Source organism: Tenrec ecaudatus, chromosome 18 (genome assembly GCF_050624435.1).
Source record: "Tenrec ecaudatus isolate mTenEca1 chromosome 18, mTenEca1.hap1, whole genome shotgun sequence".
Classification (NCBI taxonomy): domain Eukaryota; kingdom Metazoa; phylum Chordata; class Mammalia; order Afrosoricida; family Tenrecidae; genus Tenrec; species Tenrec ecaudatus.
Window position 1 is genome coordinate 35658142 of NC_134547.1, and position 19797 is coordinate 35677938.

Consider the following 19797-nt stretch of genomic DNA (forward strand, 5'->3'; position numbering starts at 1 on the left):
ATAAAGTTATGTATCCTTTAAAATAGTCTTTGAAAATGTTAAAGCAAAACAATTCTGTAATTCAAATAATCTGTTTTTCAATAATAATTTATAAATTTACCAAGGTTTCATGAGGGAGGAAGCATGAGAGAGGAAGGAAAATGAGTTGATACCAAAAGCTCAAGTAGAAAAAAAAAATGTTTTGAAAATGATGATGGCAACGTATATACAAATGTGCTTGACAAGATGGATGCATGAATGGACTGTGATAAGAGCTGTAAGAGCCTCCAACAAATTATTAAAAATAATAATAATCTGTTTTTCATGAAATTGTCTTATAATTAAATAAGGGGCTTTAACATAATATCCCAATTAGATCTTAATTTTGTAAAACAGTGTGTTATTAGCAAAGGTATTCTCCAACTCTGTTTTTTGACTTAGTTTATAAATAAACTCAGGTTTCTCTACACTTGTACAAGTTTCATTTAATAATTTGTCAATAGGTTGTATCACTTATACATGATTACATTCCTGTGTATGGATCCCTGATAAATTCATACACACACACAGCACATAAAATTAAACTGAGAATAGCTATTTTCCCCCAAAATGTTTTAAGATAAATAATATTTACAATCTCAATCGAGGTTCAACGCATCGGACAAAATAATCATACTCATCTTCCTCTTCTTCATCCCAATTCCGCCAAATGTTTTGGTAGAAAAACCTGGAAAAAAAATTAGTATCATCAAAATGCAATCACTGGCTCCAAAGTTCTGGATTTGGAAAGAGTGAAAGCTCCACTGTTTTAAATAAATGAAAACATTCTATCAACTCCAGCAATCACCTCATGTCTTACCATTTCTAAAAACTCATGAGGGACCTTTCTTTTGATCAGCTATAGAAGTTTTCTCCAGAGGACCCAGGAAGATGGTACCTGGGTAGAATCTCCTGCCCAAGCCAGAGACCAACAGGTAGGATTCAGACACTGATCTGAGTTACTCCAGCAATATTTTGGATTTCTCTCCCTGCTTTTCACCCCTGGTGAATGCCATAGGGGTTGGCACAGCAGCAAGCCTCTGCAGAGCCCTCCCCTAGCACAGGTACATGCCTGTGCAAGGGAAACCTCCTTCCAGCTACACCCCCTCATGCCCCACCATTAGAACCACCATTTTACCTAGTGCCCCCATCCCTCTCTGACCCTGGGAGCCCTTGTGTGAAGGCAGGAGCTTGAGGAAGGAGCTCAAGGTGGCCAGAGCAGAATCTCCATAGTTCCACACTATAACCTAATCCACCTTCCCGCTAGATAGAAACTTCTAGCTAACGCGACCTAGCCTCACCCAGTATCTCACAGGTAGGGATCTCATCCAGTAATGTGCAACGTGAACTCTGGGTGCTTTGTAGTTACCCAGTTTATCATGAAGAACTCCATTTTGTTTAAAACTGCCTTCAATTCACTGCTAGCAGCTACCTGCTCCTTACCCCTTCTTCCTCTCCCGATCTCCTGACAGACCTTGATTCTCTTTCAAGATGCTTCCAGACCCCTCCTGCCCAATATCCTACTACGCAGTTAGCAAGAAATGTAATCTATCCTGCCAGACTTGATTTACTACCTGCAGCTGCTTCTCCTAGCCCCTCCTGGTATCATGCCTGTCTGATAAGCAAAAAGTGCAACTGCCTGCATACACATACACATACACACACACACACGCACACACCTTAGGCCCTCTGCCATTAACTATAAAAACTCTTTTCTCTTTGCTCTGGGTTGAAGGCTTTCCAAGGTCAAGCCTCCTCTTGGCCTAGTGGTTAATAAAGGCTTATTATTATTAGTGTGCAATTTAATCTCAAGTGGGTACAAGAACTTCAAAGTACTTTTTTCCCCCTTTTTTCTTTTATAAAACACAAGCATACACACACAAAATTCTTTTCCTGCTTGAGAACTGGGAAATCTGTATTTCAGCAAGTCTGGGCAGCTTCCCCTCCCCCAGTTCTGAAATTTGTCAATGTGTGGACTTACCCACTTTTAACCTCCACCTAATTAGAAGTCCCCTTTCACCTAGGGGCTCCATTCCTATAGCCTATTTCAACCCTGGGATCCTGGCAATAGAGGGCAGTTAGCAGGAGGTACAGAATCCTGATATCATTCCACTACCTACCACAAGACATTCCCTCCCTGAGAACAGGGAGGCAGTGTACTGCCAAAATAAGGGCCTCTCCTATAAACATCATCACATCACTAGGTGGCACTCTCCCTATATTATATACAGGGACAATATATGACTCTGGTAAATTATTAAATATATTCTCCACCTTCCCCAATCCACACTACCTCAAGACCCTGCTCCCACTTTCTCAGTGAGACACATTTTCACATAATCTAACAAACACTAGAACACCTTTTAAAATCCCTTCTTCCAACTTTTTTAAATCGCTATATTTAACCAGAAGACTACCTATGATAATTACCATCCCTTAAATGCAACTTTTGAGCCCTTATCTCCTATTCTTGCTACACACCCAATTCTAACACTCTCCTATGTGATCTTCCTCCTCTAACCAACCCCAACCCTCCCTGACACACACACACACACACACACACACACACACACAATCCAGAACCACACACACCATCTGCAGATGGACCACTATGCTGCGCAAATAACAGCCAGCATCAGTTATCACAACAACAAAAAAAACAAGAAAAACAAGTCAACAACTGAAGAGTACCCCAAGCAAATGGAATACACACAAAAAAAGAAGCCTTTGGTCTGTCAGAAAGAGAACACAGGAGAATGATGTTTAGGGCTATATAAGCAACCTGGGGATCAATCTTGAAAACAAAGAAAGAAATCAAGATACTAAGACCTCACACCCAAAAGAAACCCAGAAACTAAGCAATGACATAGCAGAGATTGAAAACACAGCATATTAACTTAGCAATAGAAAGGAAATAATGGAAAATCAAATCAGGGAACTCAAAGACAACCATGCAGATTTCAGCATGCAAGGGAAACAATCCAAAAAAAGCAAAATAATCTGAAGAAAGTTTGAGGATTATGTGGGACACCATGAAAAGAATCATTGGAATACTGGAACAGGAAGACACAAAACAATTCTACAGATAAAATAGTAAGGGAACTCGTGGAAGAAAGTTTCCCCCAATATCACAAAGGAGGAGATGATAACCATCCAAGAAGCAGAGAGAACATGAAATGGATTAAACCTCTCCCAAAATCACATCAAGACATATAGTAGTCAATTATCTAACATCAAGGGAAAGGACAGAATCTGGAGAATATCGAGAGGAAATAATAGAGTCACCTACAAAGGGAAAGAGATAAGAATAAACACAGACCTCTCCACAAAAAAACATGCAGGAAAGGAGAAATGGAGCAACAGATTCCAAATCTGGAAGACGAAAATTGCCTGTCCAAGAAAAAATCCTATATCCAGCAAAGTTGCCCATCAAATATAAAGGAGAAATAATAATATTCTCAACAAGGAAATTTTTAGAGAATGCATAAAAACAAATCAAGCATTATAAAATATATCCAGATCTTTATGGTCAGAAAACAATGGCAGCACACAAACACGAGACCACCACAGGGTGTAACACCACCCAGAAGTCAGCACACTGAAAGCAGTACTCAAGACGATACAGATCACGAGGAGAAACGAGACATGGATAAATGACCCCTACTGCCCCACACAAAAAAAGAGGAAGGAAAATACCAAACAAATAATGAGATGGTAGCAAATAATCTACACTTTGAATAACACTGAATGTCAGTGAACTAAATAAACCAATCAAGACAAAGAGTAGCAGATTGCATTAGAAAACAAAATCCATCAATCTGCTGCCTTCAAGACACACCTCAAACTCACAGACAAAAACAGACTGAGAGTCAAAGAATGAAGATTTTACCAAGCTAATGGCAATTAATAAAAAGCAGGAATAGCAATATTAATCACCAACAAAATGGACTTCAAAGTAAACAGCATGAGACAAGAATGGACATTACATAATAACCAAAAGATCAATAAACTAAAAATACATAACATAATAAACATACCGTACATACTCGTGTATAAGCTGAGTTTTTCAGCACATTTTTAATGCAGCTTTTGTGGTAAAATTAGGTGCCTTGGCTGATATTCGGGTTGGCTTATACTTGAGTATATATGTTACATGTGCCCAACAAAAGACTCCCTAAATATATCAACCAAACTCTCAGAGATGAAAAGAGAAATCACCACATCAAATCATAGTAGGAGATTTCAATACAGCACTCTCAATCAAAGATAGATCAACAGGAAAGAAACTGAAGAGCTGAACAGCAGTCTTTTTCAAACAACTCAACCTCCTAGATATTTAGAGTTCTCCAACCAACAGCAAAAAAACACATTCTTCTCCAACACACATGGCACATATTGCAAAATAGACCAATGCTAGGCAATAAAGCAAGCCTTAACAAATTCAAACACAGAGACCAATCAAACCATCTTCTCAGACCACAGTACAATAAAACTGGAAGTCATCAATAGAAGGAATAAAAACAAACACACAGAGATTCAGCAACACACTACTCAAAAAAGACTGGGTATTAGCTCAAGTAAGAGATGAAATTAGGAGGGTCCTAGAAACCAACAAGAATGATACCACAACATACCACAACTTATGGAACACAGCAAAAGCAGCTATCAGAGGTTAGTTAATAGTAATTAATGTATACAAGAAAAACGAGGAAAAAATAATTTCAACACATTAACACAAACCCCAACAATTACAAGAGTCAAAAGCATAGGCCCTCCAAGAATATAAGCAAATAAATCATAAAAATTAGAGCAGAAATAAATTATCTAGAAACAAAAGAGAAAGAGCAAGAAACCAACAAAGCAAGAAGTTGGTTCTTTGAAAGGATCGACAAAATTGACAAACTGCTAGCAAAGTTAACAAAGATAAAGAAAGAGCAGACAACAATGTCTAGAATTAGAGATAAAACAGGTAGCATCACAACAGATCCAAATGAAATAAAAAGAATGGTAACAGTATTGTAAGACTATATTCCAACAAATTCAATCATCTAAATGACATAAACAAATACCCAGAAATACACTCTCTTCACAAATTAATGCAGATGGACTTTAAAAACTTGAACAGACCCATAGCAAAAGAAGAAATCAACAAGTTCATCAAGACACCTCCCAACCTAAAAATGTCCAGGACCAGTGGCTTCACAGGAGAATTCTACAAAGTATTCAGAGTGTCACCAGTTCTACTTAAACTATTCCAGAATATAGAATGAGAGAGTAAACTCCCAACTCATTCTACAAAGCCACCATAAACCTGATATCAACCAAAGACCACACAAATATAGAAAACTATGGACTCATATCCCTCATGAAAATAGATGCAAAATATTCTCAACAAAATCCTGGCCAATAGAATTCTGGCCATAACATAAAGATAATACATACTGACCAAGTGGGATTCATACCAGGGAAAGATGGTTCAAAAAATAGTGTAATCCACCACATTCACAAGAGAAAGGATAAAAACCATATGATCATACCAATGTATGCTGAAAAAGCGTTTTCACAATATCCAACACTGATTCCTAATAAAAAGTTACAGAGATGGGAAATTCCTCAACACAATAAAGAATATATACGAAAACCAACAGTCAATATCTCACTGAATGAAGAAAAGCTGAAAACATTCCCACTGGACACGAGAACCCACAAGGATGTCCTTCACCACCACTCTTATTCAACATTATGCTGGAAGTCCTAGAATAAGAGAATAAGAAATTAAGAGTACAATTGGACAAAGAACAAGTGAAACTCTCCCTATTTGCCAACAATATGATTTTATAGAGAGAGAACCTCAAGGTCTCCACAACAGGATTGTTGGAAACAATTGAGGAATTGAATAAAGTAGCAGGAAACAAAATTAACAAGCAGAAATCAGTTAGACTGAGAGTTCCAAAAAATATGTCAAGAAAACAATACCATTTGCAACAGTCACAGGAAAACTAATCTACTCGGAAATAAACCATAAGAAACAAAAGACTTGGGCGGGAGCAGAAAAAATCAGGAGCTGATACCAACAAGGGCTCAAGTAGAAAGAAAATGTTTTGAGAATAATGATGACAACAAATGTACAAACGTGCTTAACACAATGGATGGATGATGATAAGAGTTGTACAAGCCCCAAATACAATGATTTTTTTTAAAAGTAAAGAAACAAAAGACATATAAAGAAAACTACAGAACATTATTACAAGAAACCAAAAGAGACCTAACAAAAATGAAAGAATATCCCCTGTTCATGGATAGGAAGACTCAATATTGTGAAAATGTCAGTACTACCTAAACCAATCTACCAATTCAGTGCAATGCTGTTCCTTATCTCTACATCATTCTTTAAAGATATGGAAAAGCTAATGACCAACTTCAGAAGGAGAGGAAAGAAACTCAGCATATGCAAAGAACTTTTTTAAAAAAAAGAACAAGTAGGTGGTCTTGCACTACTTGACCTCAAACCTACTACACAGCCATAGTTGTCAATGGAACAGGACAGAAAACTCAGAAATAACACATTTGCCTACAGACAACCAATTTGGGCAAAGGCCAAATAAACATCAAATGGGAAGGGGATTAATTACCTTTTCGATAAAACTCAAGGTGCAACAGAGACCTAAATGTAAACCCCAAAGCTACACGGCTTATCAATGAGAAAATTGGGACAAATGTAAGGGCCCTAGTGCAGGACATTCCTGGGCTACCAAATATAACAAAGGGAGCTTACACAGTGGAAGACAAAGTAGATGAACAAAACACCTGTGAACATCAAAAGATTTCATTAAAAATGTAAAACGAGGGCCCATAGATTGGGAAAAGCTATTTAGCAATGACATAATGGACCAAAAGACTAATTACTAAAACCTAAAGACTACTGCTATAAGCCCACAACAAGAGAAAACTGAATAAGCTGCTTAAAGGTGGGCAAAGAACCCTAATAGACAATTTACAAAGCATGGCATCAGAAGGGCTAACAAGCACATGAGGAAATGCTCTCGTTCAATAACGATCCGGGAAATGGAAGTCAAAACAATGATGAGATACCATCTAACACCCATAAAAAAATGTTTTAAAAACAGAACAACAAATGCTTAAGAGGGTGTGGAGAGACTGGAACTCCTAGGCATTGCTGTGGGCTTGTAACTACGTACAACCACCCAGGAAAGCAATGTGGCAATTCCTAACAGTTGGCAACAGAAATACTACGTGATCCAGCAATACCATTGCTGGGTGTATCCCCCAAAGAATTAAGAGACAGACCACAAGCAGATATGTGCTCTCCCACATTCATTGCAGCACAGTTCACAATAGTAAGAAGTTGGAAACACCTTAAATCCCCATCAGTAGAAGAATGGATTAAAAAAAACAAAACAAAAACAAAACATTGGTATAACACATAATAAAATACTATGTATCTCTAAAGAACTGATGAAACAATGAAACACCTGACATGGAGGGATTTGGAAAACAATATGCTGAGTAAAGCTAGTCAATCACAAAAAGGACAAATACTGTATGAGTCTACTGCTGTAGGGACAAGCACCAGTGCAGGCACAAGCTCAGGTTTGCTGGTCATCCAGTCTGCTCTACAGGGCAGCCAGACAGCTTGATAAAGAGCATGACTGGTATCAATGAACCATGCACCATGCTCCCTATGTGTGCACCTTGAAGGTCACTTTGGCAGAGGGGTTCTCAAGTCAGCTGAGATCAGATTTTCAAGAAAGGGAGAGGAGAGGATGACTGTTTAGTGGCTGCCAGGAAAAGTTATGATGAGGTCCCCTAGACTGACAGAAAATCCTATCAGAGTGATGAGAGAAACTGATGGGACAAGTCAGGAGGGAGGAAAAGGAAGCAGACATATCTGGGAGAAGGCAAAATGGAGTAGGGGGGAGAAATGACTAACAACACTTTTGAGGACTGTAAGTGGGTAATATGCACCTAATAAGCCACATTAGCCCGAGTTTCTGTACACCCACTGGGGACCCAGGTCAAGTGCCACAGAACACTGGGGGATTCAATCCTGGATCCTCAATGTGCACAACATACTCCAAAGGCCATACTGGAGGAACCTGATGTGGAAACCCTACTAAGTGAACTAGACTCTACCACAAATACACCTGAAAGCTGAGGACATAAGACTGGAATAACATGGTGTGTTAAGAAGCAGAAAACAGCCCTCCCAAGAGTATTGAACTGTCTAGGAAGTGAACCAACATTGACCTACTACTTCAATGCTTTACTTGCTATATAAGATATGTACTGGGGCAATGAATGTACAAATGTGCGTTACACAATTGATGTATGTATGGATGGTGATAAGAGTTGTATAAGCCCCTAATAAAATGATTTTTTAAAAGATATGTATTATTCTGGCAGACCTGCTTGACATTGTCAGTGAATATTATTGCAAGTTTTGCCTGAGGAAAGAGGGACCAGACTTCAACCCAGTGCCCCAGGGTGTGAATGCCACATTCCGGCGTGGAGTAGGGAACCAGTGGAGAGGTCTGGAGGGCCGGCCCCAATCCCAACTATTATGTGGACACCAGTCCCTCCCCACAGAAGAATTTATTTCAAAGGATCAATTTATTTCAATTGAAGCTGCAGCTCCAGGAAAGGGACATATCTGATCGGAGCACACGGAAGCAGATGAAGCAGGAGGAGAAGAGAGTGCAGCACATCCTAGCCCACCAGGCCCTGAGGACGATGACCCCAATTAGAGCAGCCAGTCCACAGAGAGGACCACATGGCCGGCCCTACTATGAGACATGACATGCCCCTCACTGACCCACAGCCCTACAGTGGACAACACCAGAGACACACTGTGGAATTGCACCTGATCTGATCCCGCCACACCGAAGCAAAACACTAAGGGGGTGCAACAGAACAGCAAAGGAACGGAGCAGTGAGGTCCCCAGGGAATGCTGAAGGAGGACTTTGGGGCCAGGACGTGGTGCCCCAACAGAATGGACTGGAAAACACTCGTAAAGGTAAACAAAAAATCCTTGAACTAACTGCAAGCTTTTCTTTCTTGTTGTGTTTCGTTTTGTTCGTCATTGATTTGTTGTTGTTGTTATTGTTTTGTTGTATATTGTTGCTTGGTTTTGCTCTGTCTTGTTTTTGTGCATATTATCTCCAAAGGCCTGTCTAAATAAGATAGGCTGGATGAACAATCTGAAGGAGAAAATAATGGGACTGGCAGTTCCGGGGAGACATGGGAGAGGTGGAAGTGGAGGGCAAGGTAGTGGTGTTAACAAACCCAAGGACAAGGGAAAAACAAGTGATCCAAATCGGTGGTGAGGAGGGTGTGGAGGGTGGTGAGGAGGCCTGGCAGGGCATGATCAAGGGTAATGTAGCCAAGAGGAATTGCTGAAACCCAGGTGGGGACTGAACATGAGAGTGGGACATGAGGAAAGTCAAGGGAAATAGAGAAAAGAGCTGGGCGGCAAAGGGCATTTATAGAGGTCTAGGCAAAGACATGTACATATGCAAACATATTTATATATGAGGATGGGGAAATAGATTTATGTGCCTATATTTATAGGTTTAGTATTAAGGTAGCAGAAGGACATTGGGCCTCCACTCAAGTACTCCCTCAATGCAAGAATACTTTCTTCTATTAAATTGACATTCTATGATGCTCACCTTCCCGACACAACCGCTGAAGACAAAGAGGGTGAACAACTAAATGTGGTGAAGAAAGCTGATGGTGCCCAGCTATCAAGATACAGCGTATGGGGTATTAAAAGCTTGAGGGTAAACAAGTGGTCTTAAAAGCTTGAAGGTAAACAAGCTTGAGGGTAAACAAGCTCAGAAGCAACAAAGTCCACATGGAAGAACACACCAGTCTGTGTGATCATGAGGTGCCAAAGTAATCAGTTATCAGGCATCAAAGAACAAAAAAATCATATCATTGGGTGCACACCTCCATGATACAACCGCTGAAGACAAAGAGGGTGAACAACTAAATGTGGCGAAGAAAGCTGATGGTGACCAGGCTATCAAAAGATACAGTGTAGGGATCTTAAAAGCTTGAAGGTAAACAAGCAGCCATCTAGCTCAGAAGCAACAAAGCCCACATGGAAGAACACACCAGTCTGTGTGATCACGAGGTGCCGAAGGGATCAGTTATCAGGCATCAAAGAATAAAAAAATCATATCATTGGGTGCATACCTCAATAATACAATAGCTGAAGACAAATGGGTGCATAAGCAAATGTGGCGAAGAAAGCTGATGGTGCCCGGCTGTCAAAAGAGATCGTGTCTGGGGTCTTAAAGGCTTGAAGGTAAACAAACGGCCATCTAGCTCAGAAGCAACAAAGCTCACATGGTAGGAGCACACCAGCCTGTGCGATCACGAGTTGTTGAAGGGATCAGTTATCAGGCATCATCAGAACAAAAAAAAAAAAATCTTACCATAGTGAATGAGGGGGGCAGTGCAGAGTGGAGACCCAAAGCATATTAGTCAGCCACTGGAGATTCCCTTGCAGAGGGGTCTAGGGGAGGAGACGAGCCAGTCAAGGTGCAATGTAATAATTTGTAAATCATCAAGGGCTCAGGAGGGAGAAGGGAGCAAGGAGGGAGGGGAAAAATGAGGACCTGATGCCAGGGACTTAAGTGGAGAGCAAATGATTTGAGAATGATGAGGGCAATGAATGTACAGATGTGCTTTACACAACTGATGTATGTATGGATTGTGATAAGAGTTGTATGAGCCCCCAATAAAATGATTTTAAAATAATATAAAAAGATATACCTTGGCAGGATTGTTCAGCTAGCTTTAGTTGCAATGAGGATACATTGTGCTGACAAGGTGCAGAGAGAGCCTGAAGAGGGATTTCTAAAAAATTAGTCTATTTTCTTTTTTTTTTTTGCACTGTCCATCAAAATTGTCATAATCTCTCTTAACATTTGCAACACACCCCAAACATACATCATACCTAAAAAATTCCACATATGTAGTGAAATATTAATTTCGCTGTGCATACTGTTATATTTTCATCCTTTCCCATGAAGAATATATCATGTTTTTATCATTTCAATAAATGACACATTAGATATTAAAAAAAAAAAAGAGCTATCCTATAGCTTCCCAATGTCTCTTTGAAGAAAAAAATGATTCATTGGCCTACGAAGCTCTATACCATTCAACCCTGGCAATTCTGTCTGTGCTTTAGTCATGCTGGCCTTTCAGGTCCTTAAGCTCACCAAGTTCACTGCTGCTCAGCTCTGTCACAACCCTTTCACCTAGCCAACCCTTAAGACCCAAGCTCAAATGCCATGTCCTCAGCAAATCTTTCTTCACCCCTTAACTCTACTAACAGTGGCCTGACTGGGTCTTGGGAGTTTCTGAGTGGAGCAAATGGTTCACATACTCTGCTTCCATCTTTAGATTGACGGTGTCTCCCCTCCCACTGAACTCAAATTTATGAAATAAAAAACAAATGAAAACCTCACTATCTGATCTTTTCTGGGCACTGACCAGAATGTGAGCCCTTAAAAAGAATACATTTAGCCAAGTTTGCCTTTAAATAATACCATTACCAATTCCAGATGCTTGTCTATCAACTTCTATACCTATAGAGACTAACTCCCTTATTCCTAATTTCCTAAAATCAACAATTATTACTTCATATTCAAATGCTTTAATTGCTGCTTTTATCAGAAATTGACAGAAACATAACAGGGTTATTTTGATTCTGGAATAGAACTGGTTCTTTAGATTCACAATGCTTGGCCTAGGATTAAATATCTGTTATAACATTCAAAATTTTCTGAGACATCAGAAGGAGGGCCTGAGAAAGTCTACTTCTCTGTAGGTTATTCGAATTAAACTTGGCAGAGCTAGGTTAACTAACTATAGAAAAATAAGCAAATACTTTTTAGAATTCAAAACACTAAGCACAATTATTAACATCATGATTACTATATTATCCAGCCTTCCAGCTCCTGTAGGGAGGCCACTTCATTTTTAAATAGCTACAATTAACTTTCTTTAGGAATAAAAAAAGATAAGTACATATATATGCATATGTGTATACACACATATATATGATTCAAAAAGCCAAAACTATCTGATAAAACACTTAACTGAAAAACATACCTATTAATTCAGGTATGCCTTTTTCTTCTCACTCAGGAATCAGTGGTACACTTGTGTAAATAGAAATCAACTATGCTAAAAAAAAAAAAAAATAGAGAAAAACAAGGACTTCCCTCAAGTGTCCTGGAAGTGGCCTGAGAGAGACTCTTCTTTGAACAGACATATTCTTGAAATAAGGAGTTTAAAGCACTTAGCTGCTAACCAAAAGGCTGGCAGTTCAAACCCACCAGCTGCTGTGTGGGAGAACGAGGTGGTAGTCTGCTTCCATGAAGCTGACAGCCTTGAGAGCCCTGCCAGCAAGCCAAATGTCCGACAGCATTGCTGTGAGTCAGAATCAAATCGACGGCTATAGTTTTAGATTAAGTCTTGACTTAGGCTATCAGCGGATAGGTCACAATAGGTCACAATATAACATTTTTCATTTTTTTCTTTCCTTTCATACTCAAATATGCTAACCATAAGCTTCAGAACTCTAAAGGCAGCTTCTAAATAGACATAAACCAAATGAAAAAAATCTATATTTTGGTAACATTTACTGGGTATAGGGCATACAGAATTCTTTGTACTTTTTTCCAAAAAAATTTTATAAGTCTAACATTACTTCAAAATGAATATTTTAAACATATTACATTTACTTTGAATTGAAAAGATTCCCCTCTCTTTGGACATTTTAAAATATGACAAAGCTGTAATGTCCATGTTTACAGTTTGAGTTAAATCTGGGTGGAACACAGACCAGATTTACTTCATTTCACCCAACATCTCTGGACACGGGTTATTTTTAAGGAACTTCTCTTCCTACCTGACATGCTCAATTGCAAGGGCTGTCTCGTCAAATGCTCCTGAATCATCAAACACCACCCACAGCTCCTGCAGGGGCAACCGGTGCTCCTTCAGTTCAAGGAGTTCATTCATACACTCCAAGGTAAAAGTGCTCACTTGAGATTCACAGAGGTATGGCTCAGCAAGTCTCACCACTGCCTTGAGGGCAGAGAAGTCCACGTCTGTGACCTGGAAGTAAAAATAACATGGCTTGACCTCACACAGGGAAAATCAAAACACAGTAAAAACACCAACAATAGCCTGGTTATTTTTTAAAGTGTAAATGGGGGGTAGGGGCAGGGGATCTCCTTCTGTAACATAAAGGAGAAACAGACAGGCCTATGTTAATCTCATGGAGTTTATACTGTAATCAGGAAGGCAAATAAATCAGCAGGTAAGATGCTGATGAAAATGACTAGCCTGGATGCTTGGGTTTGCCGGGGTGGTCAGAGGAAGTCAGGGAGCTGAGGGGAGAAGCTGGAAAAAAAGGAACACTGCCATCGGAAGAGCCAGGGAGAGCAGCAGGACCCTGTGGTGAAGACAAGCTTGGCTGTGGAAACGCAGGATGAGGAAGAGAGGTGGGAGAGAGACCGAAAGACCAAGAAGTGTCAGGGCCTCACATCTTTCCTACCACAATAAGATACCATAAAGCCAACTCTGGGCCTGGGAAATGCAATGATGAGCAAAGGCACATTTCTCTTTTAAAACAATAACAGCGATGGGGGAGGGGAGCACTGGTATAACCAAATCCATAGCTCTGAACAACCAATGATAGCACAATTCAAACTTAAACTCAAGAAACAGTTGCAGTCCACTGTTGCCATGCATACCAGCCCCATGTACAACAAAACAAAAGGAAATATGCCTGGTCCCACTTCATCCCGCATGGCCATGTGAGCCCATCGTTAGAGCCACTCTATCACTCCTCTCATTTGGGAACCGTTCGCTCTTCGGCTGACCTTCTACTTTATCCAACATGATGCCCTTCTGGAGGAACTTGTGTCTGCTGATAACAAGTCCAAAGAGACATGTCTCAACATGAAATCTCACCCTGCTCACTTTGAAGGAACATCCTGGCTGTATTTTCCCAAGATAGATTCCTTCTGGTAGACCATGTTCAATATTCTTCAGCAACTACATAATTCAAAGGCATCAAGTTTTCTTCATAGTAACCCACTGCCTCATCTATAATCACTGTGGTATGTGATGTCATTTTCTAGACACTGCAGCAGCCCCTTGTATTCACACTTCTTGGTTTAACATCTTAGTTTAACAGGGATTTTTTTGTGGTCCAGTTAACAAACACTGAGCAAAATTTACAACTGTAATTAGAGTGCAAATCTAATGTAAAAGAGCCAGTAGGCTGAAAATTAAGATTGTTTTTAGCTTTCTGCAGGGCACATTATCAAGGAATTAGCCACACATGAACAAATTTGTTAGGCAACAAATGGGCTAGTTTTAACCTGTCTATTTGATTTCAGCTACTTAATAGGCTACTACTAAAAAGGTAAAAAAATTGAAGCACTGTTGACTTCACAACTAGGCCTCTTTATTTTTAAAATGATCTCAAATACTTCTTGCCACATCATACTTGATAATCCACGGCCCTATCAAAGGACACTGAAATGGAAAGCACCCTGGCAGCTCCCCCTCAGTTGCTTGTAAGATTTGCAGTGCACTTTAGGCACCACATTGGGAGCACAGTGGTTAATGTGCTCACCTGTTAACCAAAAGGTTGGCTGTTCAAACCCACTAGCTGCCCCATGAGAGAGATGTGGCAATCTCCTTCCATAACGATTCACGACTTTAGAAACTCTGTGAAGCAGCTCTGCTTTGTTGTACAGGATAGTCATAATGAAAAACCAACCTGATGCGCATGGGTTGTTGTTGTTGTTTTATTATGCACCATGGCAATTAGACATGAAAAACACGCTATTTCAGTCAGCTCATAAACTTTCATTAAAAATAAGCACTTTGGCTATAACGGGATGAAGTAAAAGTGCTTTTAGCTAGGACAAGTGTCTTAACAACAGAATTAAATTTACCTCCACCAGCACCTCGAACACATTAGTGTGCCAGACTGCCCGCCATCCCGACGGTTCAAGGACCTTCTCCAAGAACTCAGCTGTGAACTCTCTTACCTCAGAGGCCTTGCAGTCAGCTACAAACAAATTAAACACAGTCAGAATCGAGACTGCGCAAAGCAGAGAAATTAATAAAGTCATTAGGTCCACTCTCATCGGTCCCAACCACTGACAGTCTGAAACAATCTCCTTTAAACAATAAGGAAAAAAAGAAAGAACTTACCTAAAATGTAATCTTGATAGGCTCTGAATCGCTCGTAGAACAAAAGTTGACTTGTTTGGAAAATTTCTGGGAAAAGTGTTTTACCTTCTAGCACGAAACTGTGTAAACTAGTAGCTGCCTTCACATAATTGCTACAATCACTGCAGGAGTCCTCATCCTGGAGCAACCCTAAAAGAACAAAAAATAAGCATTCTTAACCATATCCGGCATGTCCAGTGTTCCTATCCAAGCAAAATAGAAGATTTGGGTGTAACTTACCTCTATCATTGTCAGAAGGGAAAAAAACAAAAAACTAGCTTTCCAAACTTAAGCATCTCAAAATGCAAGCTCTACTTCAGAACAATAAAAAAAGTAAGAGACTCAATGAAAATATGGATGCTGTAGCAAATTGTGGTGATAAAACTCAGAGTCCAGCTATCAGAAAGAATCGTGTTTGGGTCTTAAAGATTTATCTTAAAACAAACAGCCATTGAAGTGAAGTGTCAGCTAAGTCCACACAGAAAAAGCAGACAAGTCTGTGTGATCCAAGGACTGTAAATAATAAAACCAGAGACAAAAGGTGGGAATGGCATAGAACATAAATTCTGAGCACCCAGTTTGCAGAAGGCTATGGATGACAATGAAAGCCTCAAAATCCATCTGTTGGATCCTCATGTGGATTAAGCCTCTGGTGGTGAATCGCTGTGCTAGCAAAAAGAGTACATTGGAAAGTGGATTAATGCAGCTATAGTTCGGCTAAGAGGGAGCTCTGGTGGTACAGTGGATTACAACTTGGTCTGCTAACCACAAGGTCAGCAGTTCAAAACCATCACCCACTCTGTGGGAGAGAAATGAGACTTTCCACTTCACTAAGAAGTTAGTCTAGAAAACCCTGAGGGCATTCTACCCTGTCCTACAGGGTTGGTTTGAGTTAGAATTGACTCATTGACAGTGAGTTTGGTTTTGAAGTTAGGTTAAAATTTGACACCTTTTCCTTTGTCCTCCCTTTTGGCCCCATTTTAAATTTGTCCTAGTTTTAAATATTTTTCTGCTTTCTCTTTTATCTGTCTTATTTTTGTTGTTGTTGCTATTAGGATTTTTTGGGTTTTTCTATTTTTTCTGCTTATGAAATCCAGGATAGGTAAATCTATAGAGGCAGTAACTGGATCAATATTTTCTTAGGGTTATGGCAAAGGAAGTTTGGGAAAATTTGAGAGCTAATAAGTACAAGAAAAAAGAAAATGTTCTAAAACGGATGTGGTAATCATTGCACAACTTTTAAAATATAGTTAAACCACTGAATTATATGATATGTGAACCATATATCAATAAAACTGTTACACAAAACAACTTAAGATCTGCCACCAAAACAAAAACCAAACCCACTGCCATCAGGGCAATTGTGAGTCATTGTGACCTTATTTCAGGTTTCTGAAGCTGCAATCTTTACAGGAGCAGATAAGGTTACCTTGATCCCACAGAGCAACTGGCGGGTTTGCAGTCCAAAGCTTACCTGGCACTGTGTCCTGTGAGGTTTGGGAAAAGGCAACAGGAAGGATTTGCTTGTTCATTTTTTAATCCAGGGGAAACCACCCACCTTCTACTTAAAAGAATACAAGTTAAGGTCTTTACTAAGGATCCCTGGTGGCTCAATGGTTAAGAGCGTGGCTGCTAACCAAATGGTCTGTGGTTTGAATCCACCAGCAGCTCCTTGAGAAAAGAGAACAGGCAATGTGCTCCTGTAAAGATTACAGCTGAGAAAACACTACTGAGCAGCTTTACTGTCAGATAGGGCTACGATGAAACCACTCAAAGGCATACGAGAACATGTAAGGGGCAGTGGCGGTTCAGTAGTATAATTCTGATTCAGTAGCAAAATGCACTCATGCAGGGGAATCTAGTTCCATCCCCAGTCAATGTATCAATGCACAGCCATGCACAGCCACCATCTGTCTCCCATCTGTCTCTGGAGGCTTGTGTGTAAAGAGAATGCTGAACAGCCTTCAGAGAAGGTTCCAGACTAGGGTGAATTAGGCAGGCTTAGAATAAGAAAAGCCTGGTGATCTACTTCAGAAAATCAGTCAAGGAAAACCACATGGACCACAACAATCAGCTCCCCAACTGAGCATGGGGATGGCCATCCCAAGCCCCAAATGACCATGGGGATGGCCCAGGACTGCAAACAGCACAGGACCAGGCATAAGGGCACCAACTAGCTGGCAGCTAACAGCAAGATCTGTATAATCATTAGCATGTATTAATGTTCAAGGATCTTTCATTTTTTCCAAAGCAATTACTAAAAACTGCAGTAAAAATAGAACTGCAGTAAAAATAGAGCTATAGTTGATTTTTTGCTATAATCCTTATTATATGAGCTGAAGTTTGCCCTTATTTTCTACATTGTCAGCCACTCAATGGCCCTTCAGAGAAAGGGATGAGAGATTCTTAATAATGCACATGGTTTACTTCACTAAGGCTCCTAGGTTTCTCCTCACTAATTTCAGTGACATGTCTAAGGAAAAGATTATAAAATACTAATTACATCAGGTTTGGGTTATAGGCAATTATGTTTCATAAGGCATGATTCCGCCAATGGCACACCTAATTCTGTGCAATAAGATACTTTTAATAGATGAAATGTTTGGATTAGTAAAATAATTTCCAGCAGTGGTTTCAGAGAGTATTTGAGACCATTACAAGCAGCAGTCTCTCTTCTCCCTTCCTCCACCTCCTCACTCACTCTACTTTCATTTCCTCCTTCCTCCAATTTCTTTGCTAAATTCTATTGTGGCCCCCAGAATGACCTGACCTCAGTGTCTTCAAGGGGCTACAGTTCAGACAAACCCTGATGCACAGGAGCCTTACCTCAGGGCCTTATCAGCTGTATGACATTATCTCAAGGCCTCAGTTTCTTTGCCTATAAATGGAGGATAAAAATAGCATGCCTACTTCTATTAAAATAAGACAAATAAAAGTCCCCATTATTTGGTGAGGTCCCTGGGAGGTGCACACTGCACTTGACTGCTAATCTAAGAGTTAAAAATTGAACAGAAGGGAAGCCCTGGATTGCTACCCTGAAAGTTGGTAGTTCAAACCTACCAGCTGAGCTGAGGGGGAAAGGTGAGGCGATCCACTTCCTAGAATACAGGGTTGTGTTGAGTGCAGATCCACTCGATAGCCGATTTGGTTAGCGGGTTTTGATCTGCCTTCCTGGTAGAGAAGCTGCTAACCAAAGGATCGCGTATTTGAACCCATAGTTGCTCAGGGGAGAAAGACGTGGCATTCAGTTTCCCTAAAGATGCGAGGATTGTATCAGAATCGACAGGACACCACACAGCAACAACAATCGACTTCCAAGAAACGCCCACCGAGCAGTTCTACTTAGTAACACAGACGGAGGGTCACCGAGAGTCCGAATCCTCTCCGAAGCACCACTATCCCTCCGTCCGCACCGTGTCGTTCACAAATGACACTTCACATCAACCGAATTCCCTACCCGTCGGAAGTAGTTACTCTTCACCCCTTATTTATTTTCACCTGGCTGTAGGGACAAGGAAAAACACAGAAGCCAAAGCCAAGTGCTACTTAAGCAGGTTCGTTAGCGATGGACTCAAGTCGCACTATCGCTGGAGAAACGGACGCCGCTCGGCGTCAGTTAAACAAACGAACCAACTAAACAGGAAATGTGCAGGAAGCGGTGGAAAGCTGAGCTCCGGTCGTCCAGATGTTTTCCGAATCGGCTCCCCAGACCCTGGGACTATCAACTGCGCCCGGTGCTCGGGAAAGCTGGCTGACAAAGGCCTCTAGTGTCCTCACTGGGAGCGAGGGGTGTCACTCAAGGCCCCCTTGGCGATGCAGGTGAGCCTTTCCCACAGATGCCAGGGCACAAGGATCCGGAAGCCCGACCAGGCAAGATGGGCGGGGACTTCCCGGTTCAAAGACACGCCCTCCCGGCAGCCCCCCCTCCCCCCCCAGGAACGCTGAGGGTCTGTCAGGAGTTTTTCCGGGAGCTGCCGACTCTGACACCCTCCCCGCCCCCCAGGAGCAGGTGGGGCTCCCACAACCACCACCCCGCAGCGCGGCTAATGCGGGGGCCCGACACCCCAGGCGGCGGCGGGTAAAGGCCCCGGCGAGGAGGACACCCACCTTTCCCGACGCCGGCCGGCTGCTCCTCGGGGGTCCAGCCCGCGAGCTCCGGCTCCGGCTCCGGCTCCGGCTCCGGCGCCATCCTGTCAGACTCCAGACAGGCGTCAGTCAGCAGGCCGCTCGCCATTTCAAATCTCCGCGGGCTGCGCTGCCGGGGCTGACGTGGGCACGCCGGCGCTCCGGATTGGCTGGCCGTGCAGCAGCCAATCAAAAGGCGATCTGAGTTCCCTGTTCCCGCCTTCTAACCGCCCCGCCCACCCTGCCACGCCCCGGCTTCACTAATTGGGTGACGGCGTTTTTCCTTTTTTTTTTTTTTAAACCAGTTTATACTAAATACGAGGAGCTTCAAAAGTTCGTGGGAGAAACCATCTTTTCCG

The 19797-nt window shown here is 41.3% G+C and overlaps 1 protein-coding gene across 1 annotated transcript in view; it reads right to left on the reverse strand.

Annotated features, from left to right (window-relative positions):
- Window positions 1-19569, reverse strand: part of SHCBP1 (SHC binding and spindle associated 1) — a 44449-nt gene extending 24880 nt beyond the window's left edge. The window contains exons 1-5 of the mRNA XM_075536903.1: window positions 19421-19569; window positions 15296-15463; window positions 15034-15149; window positions 12969-13177; window positions 614-706 (exon numbers count right to left, since the gene is read on the reverse strand). Coding sequence (XP_075393018.1) covers window positions 614-706; window positions 12969-13177; window positions 15034-15149; window positions 15296-15463; window positions 19421-19547 — 713 coding nt within the window. The 5' untranslated portion in view covers window positions 19548-19569. The remainder of the gene's footprint in view (window positions 1-613; window positions 707-12968; window positions 13178-15033; window positions 15150-15295; window positions 15464-19420) is intronic.
- Window positions 19570-19797: the final 228 nt, after the last annotated feature.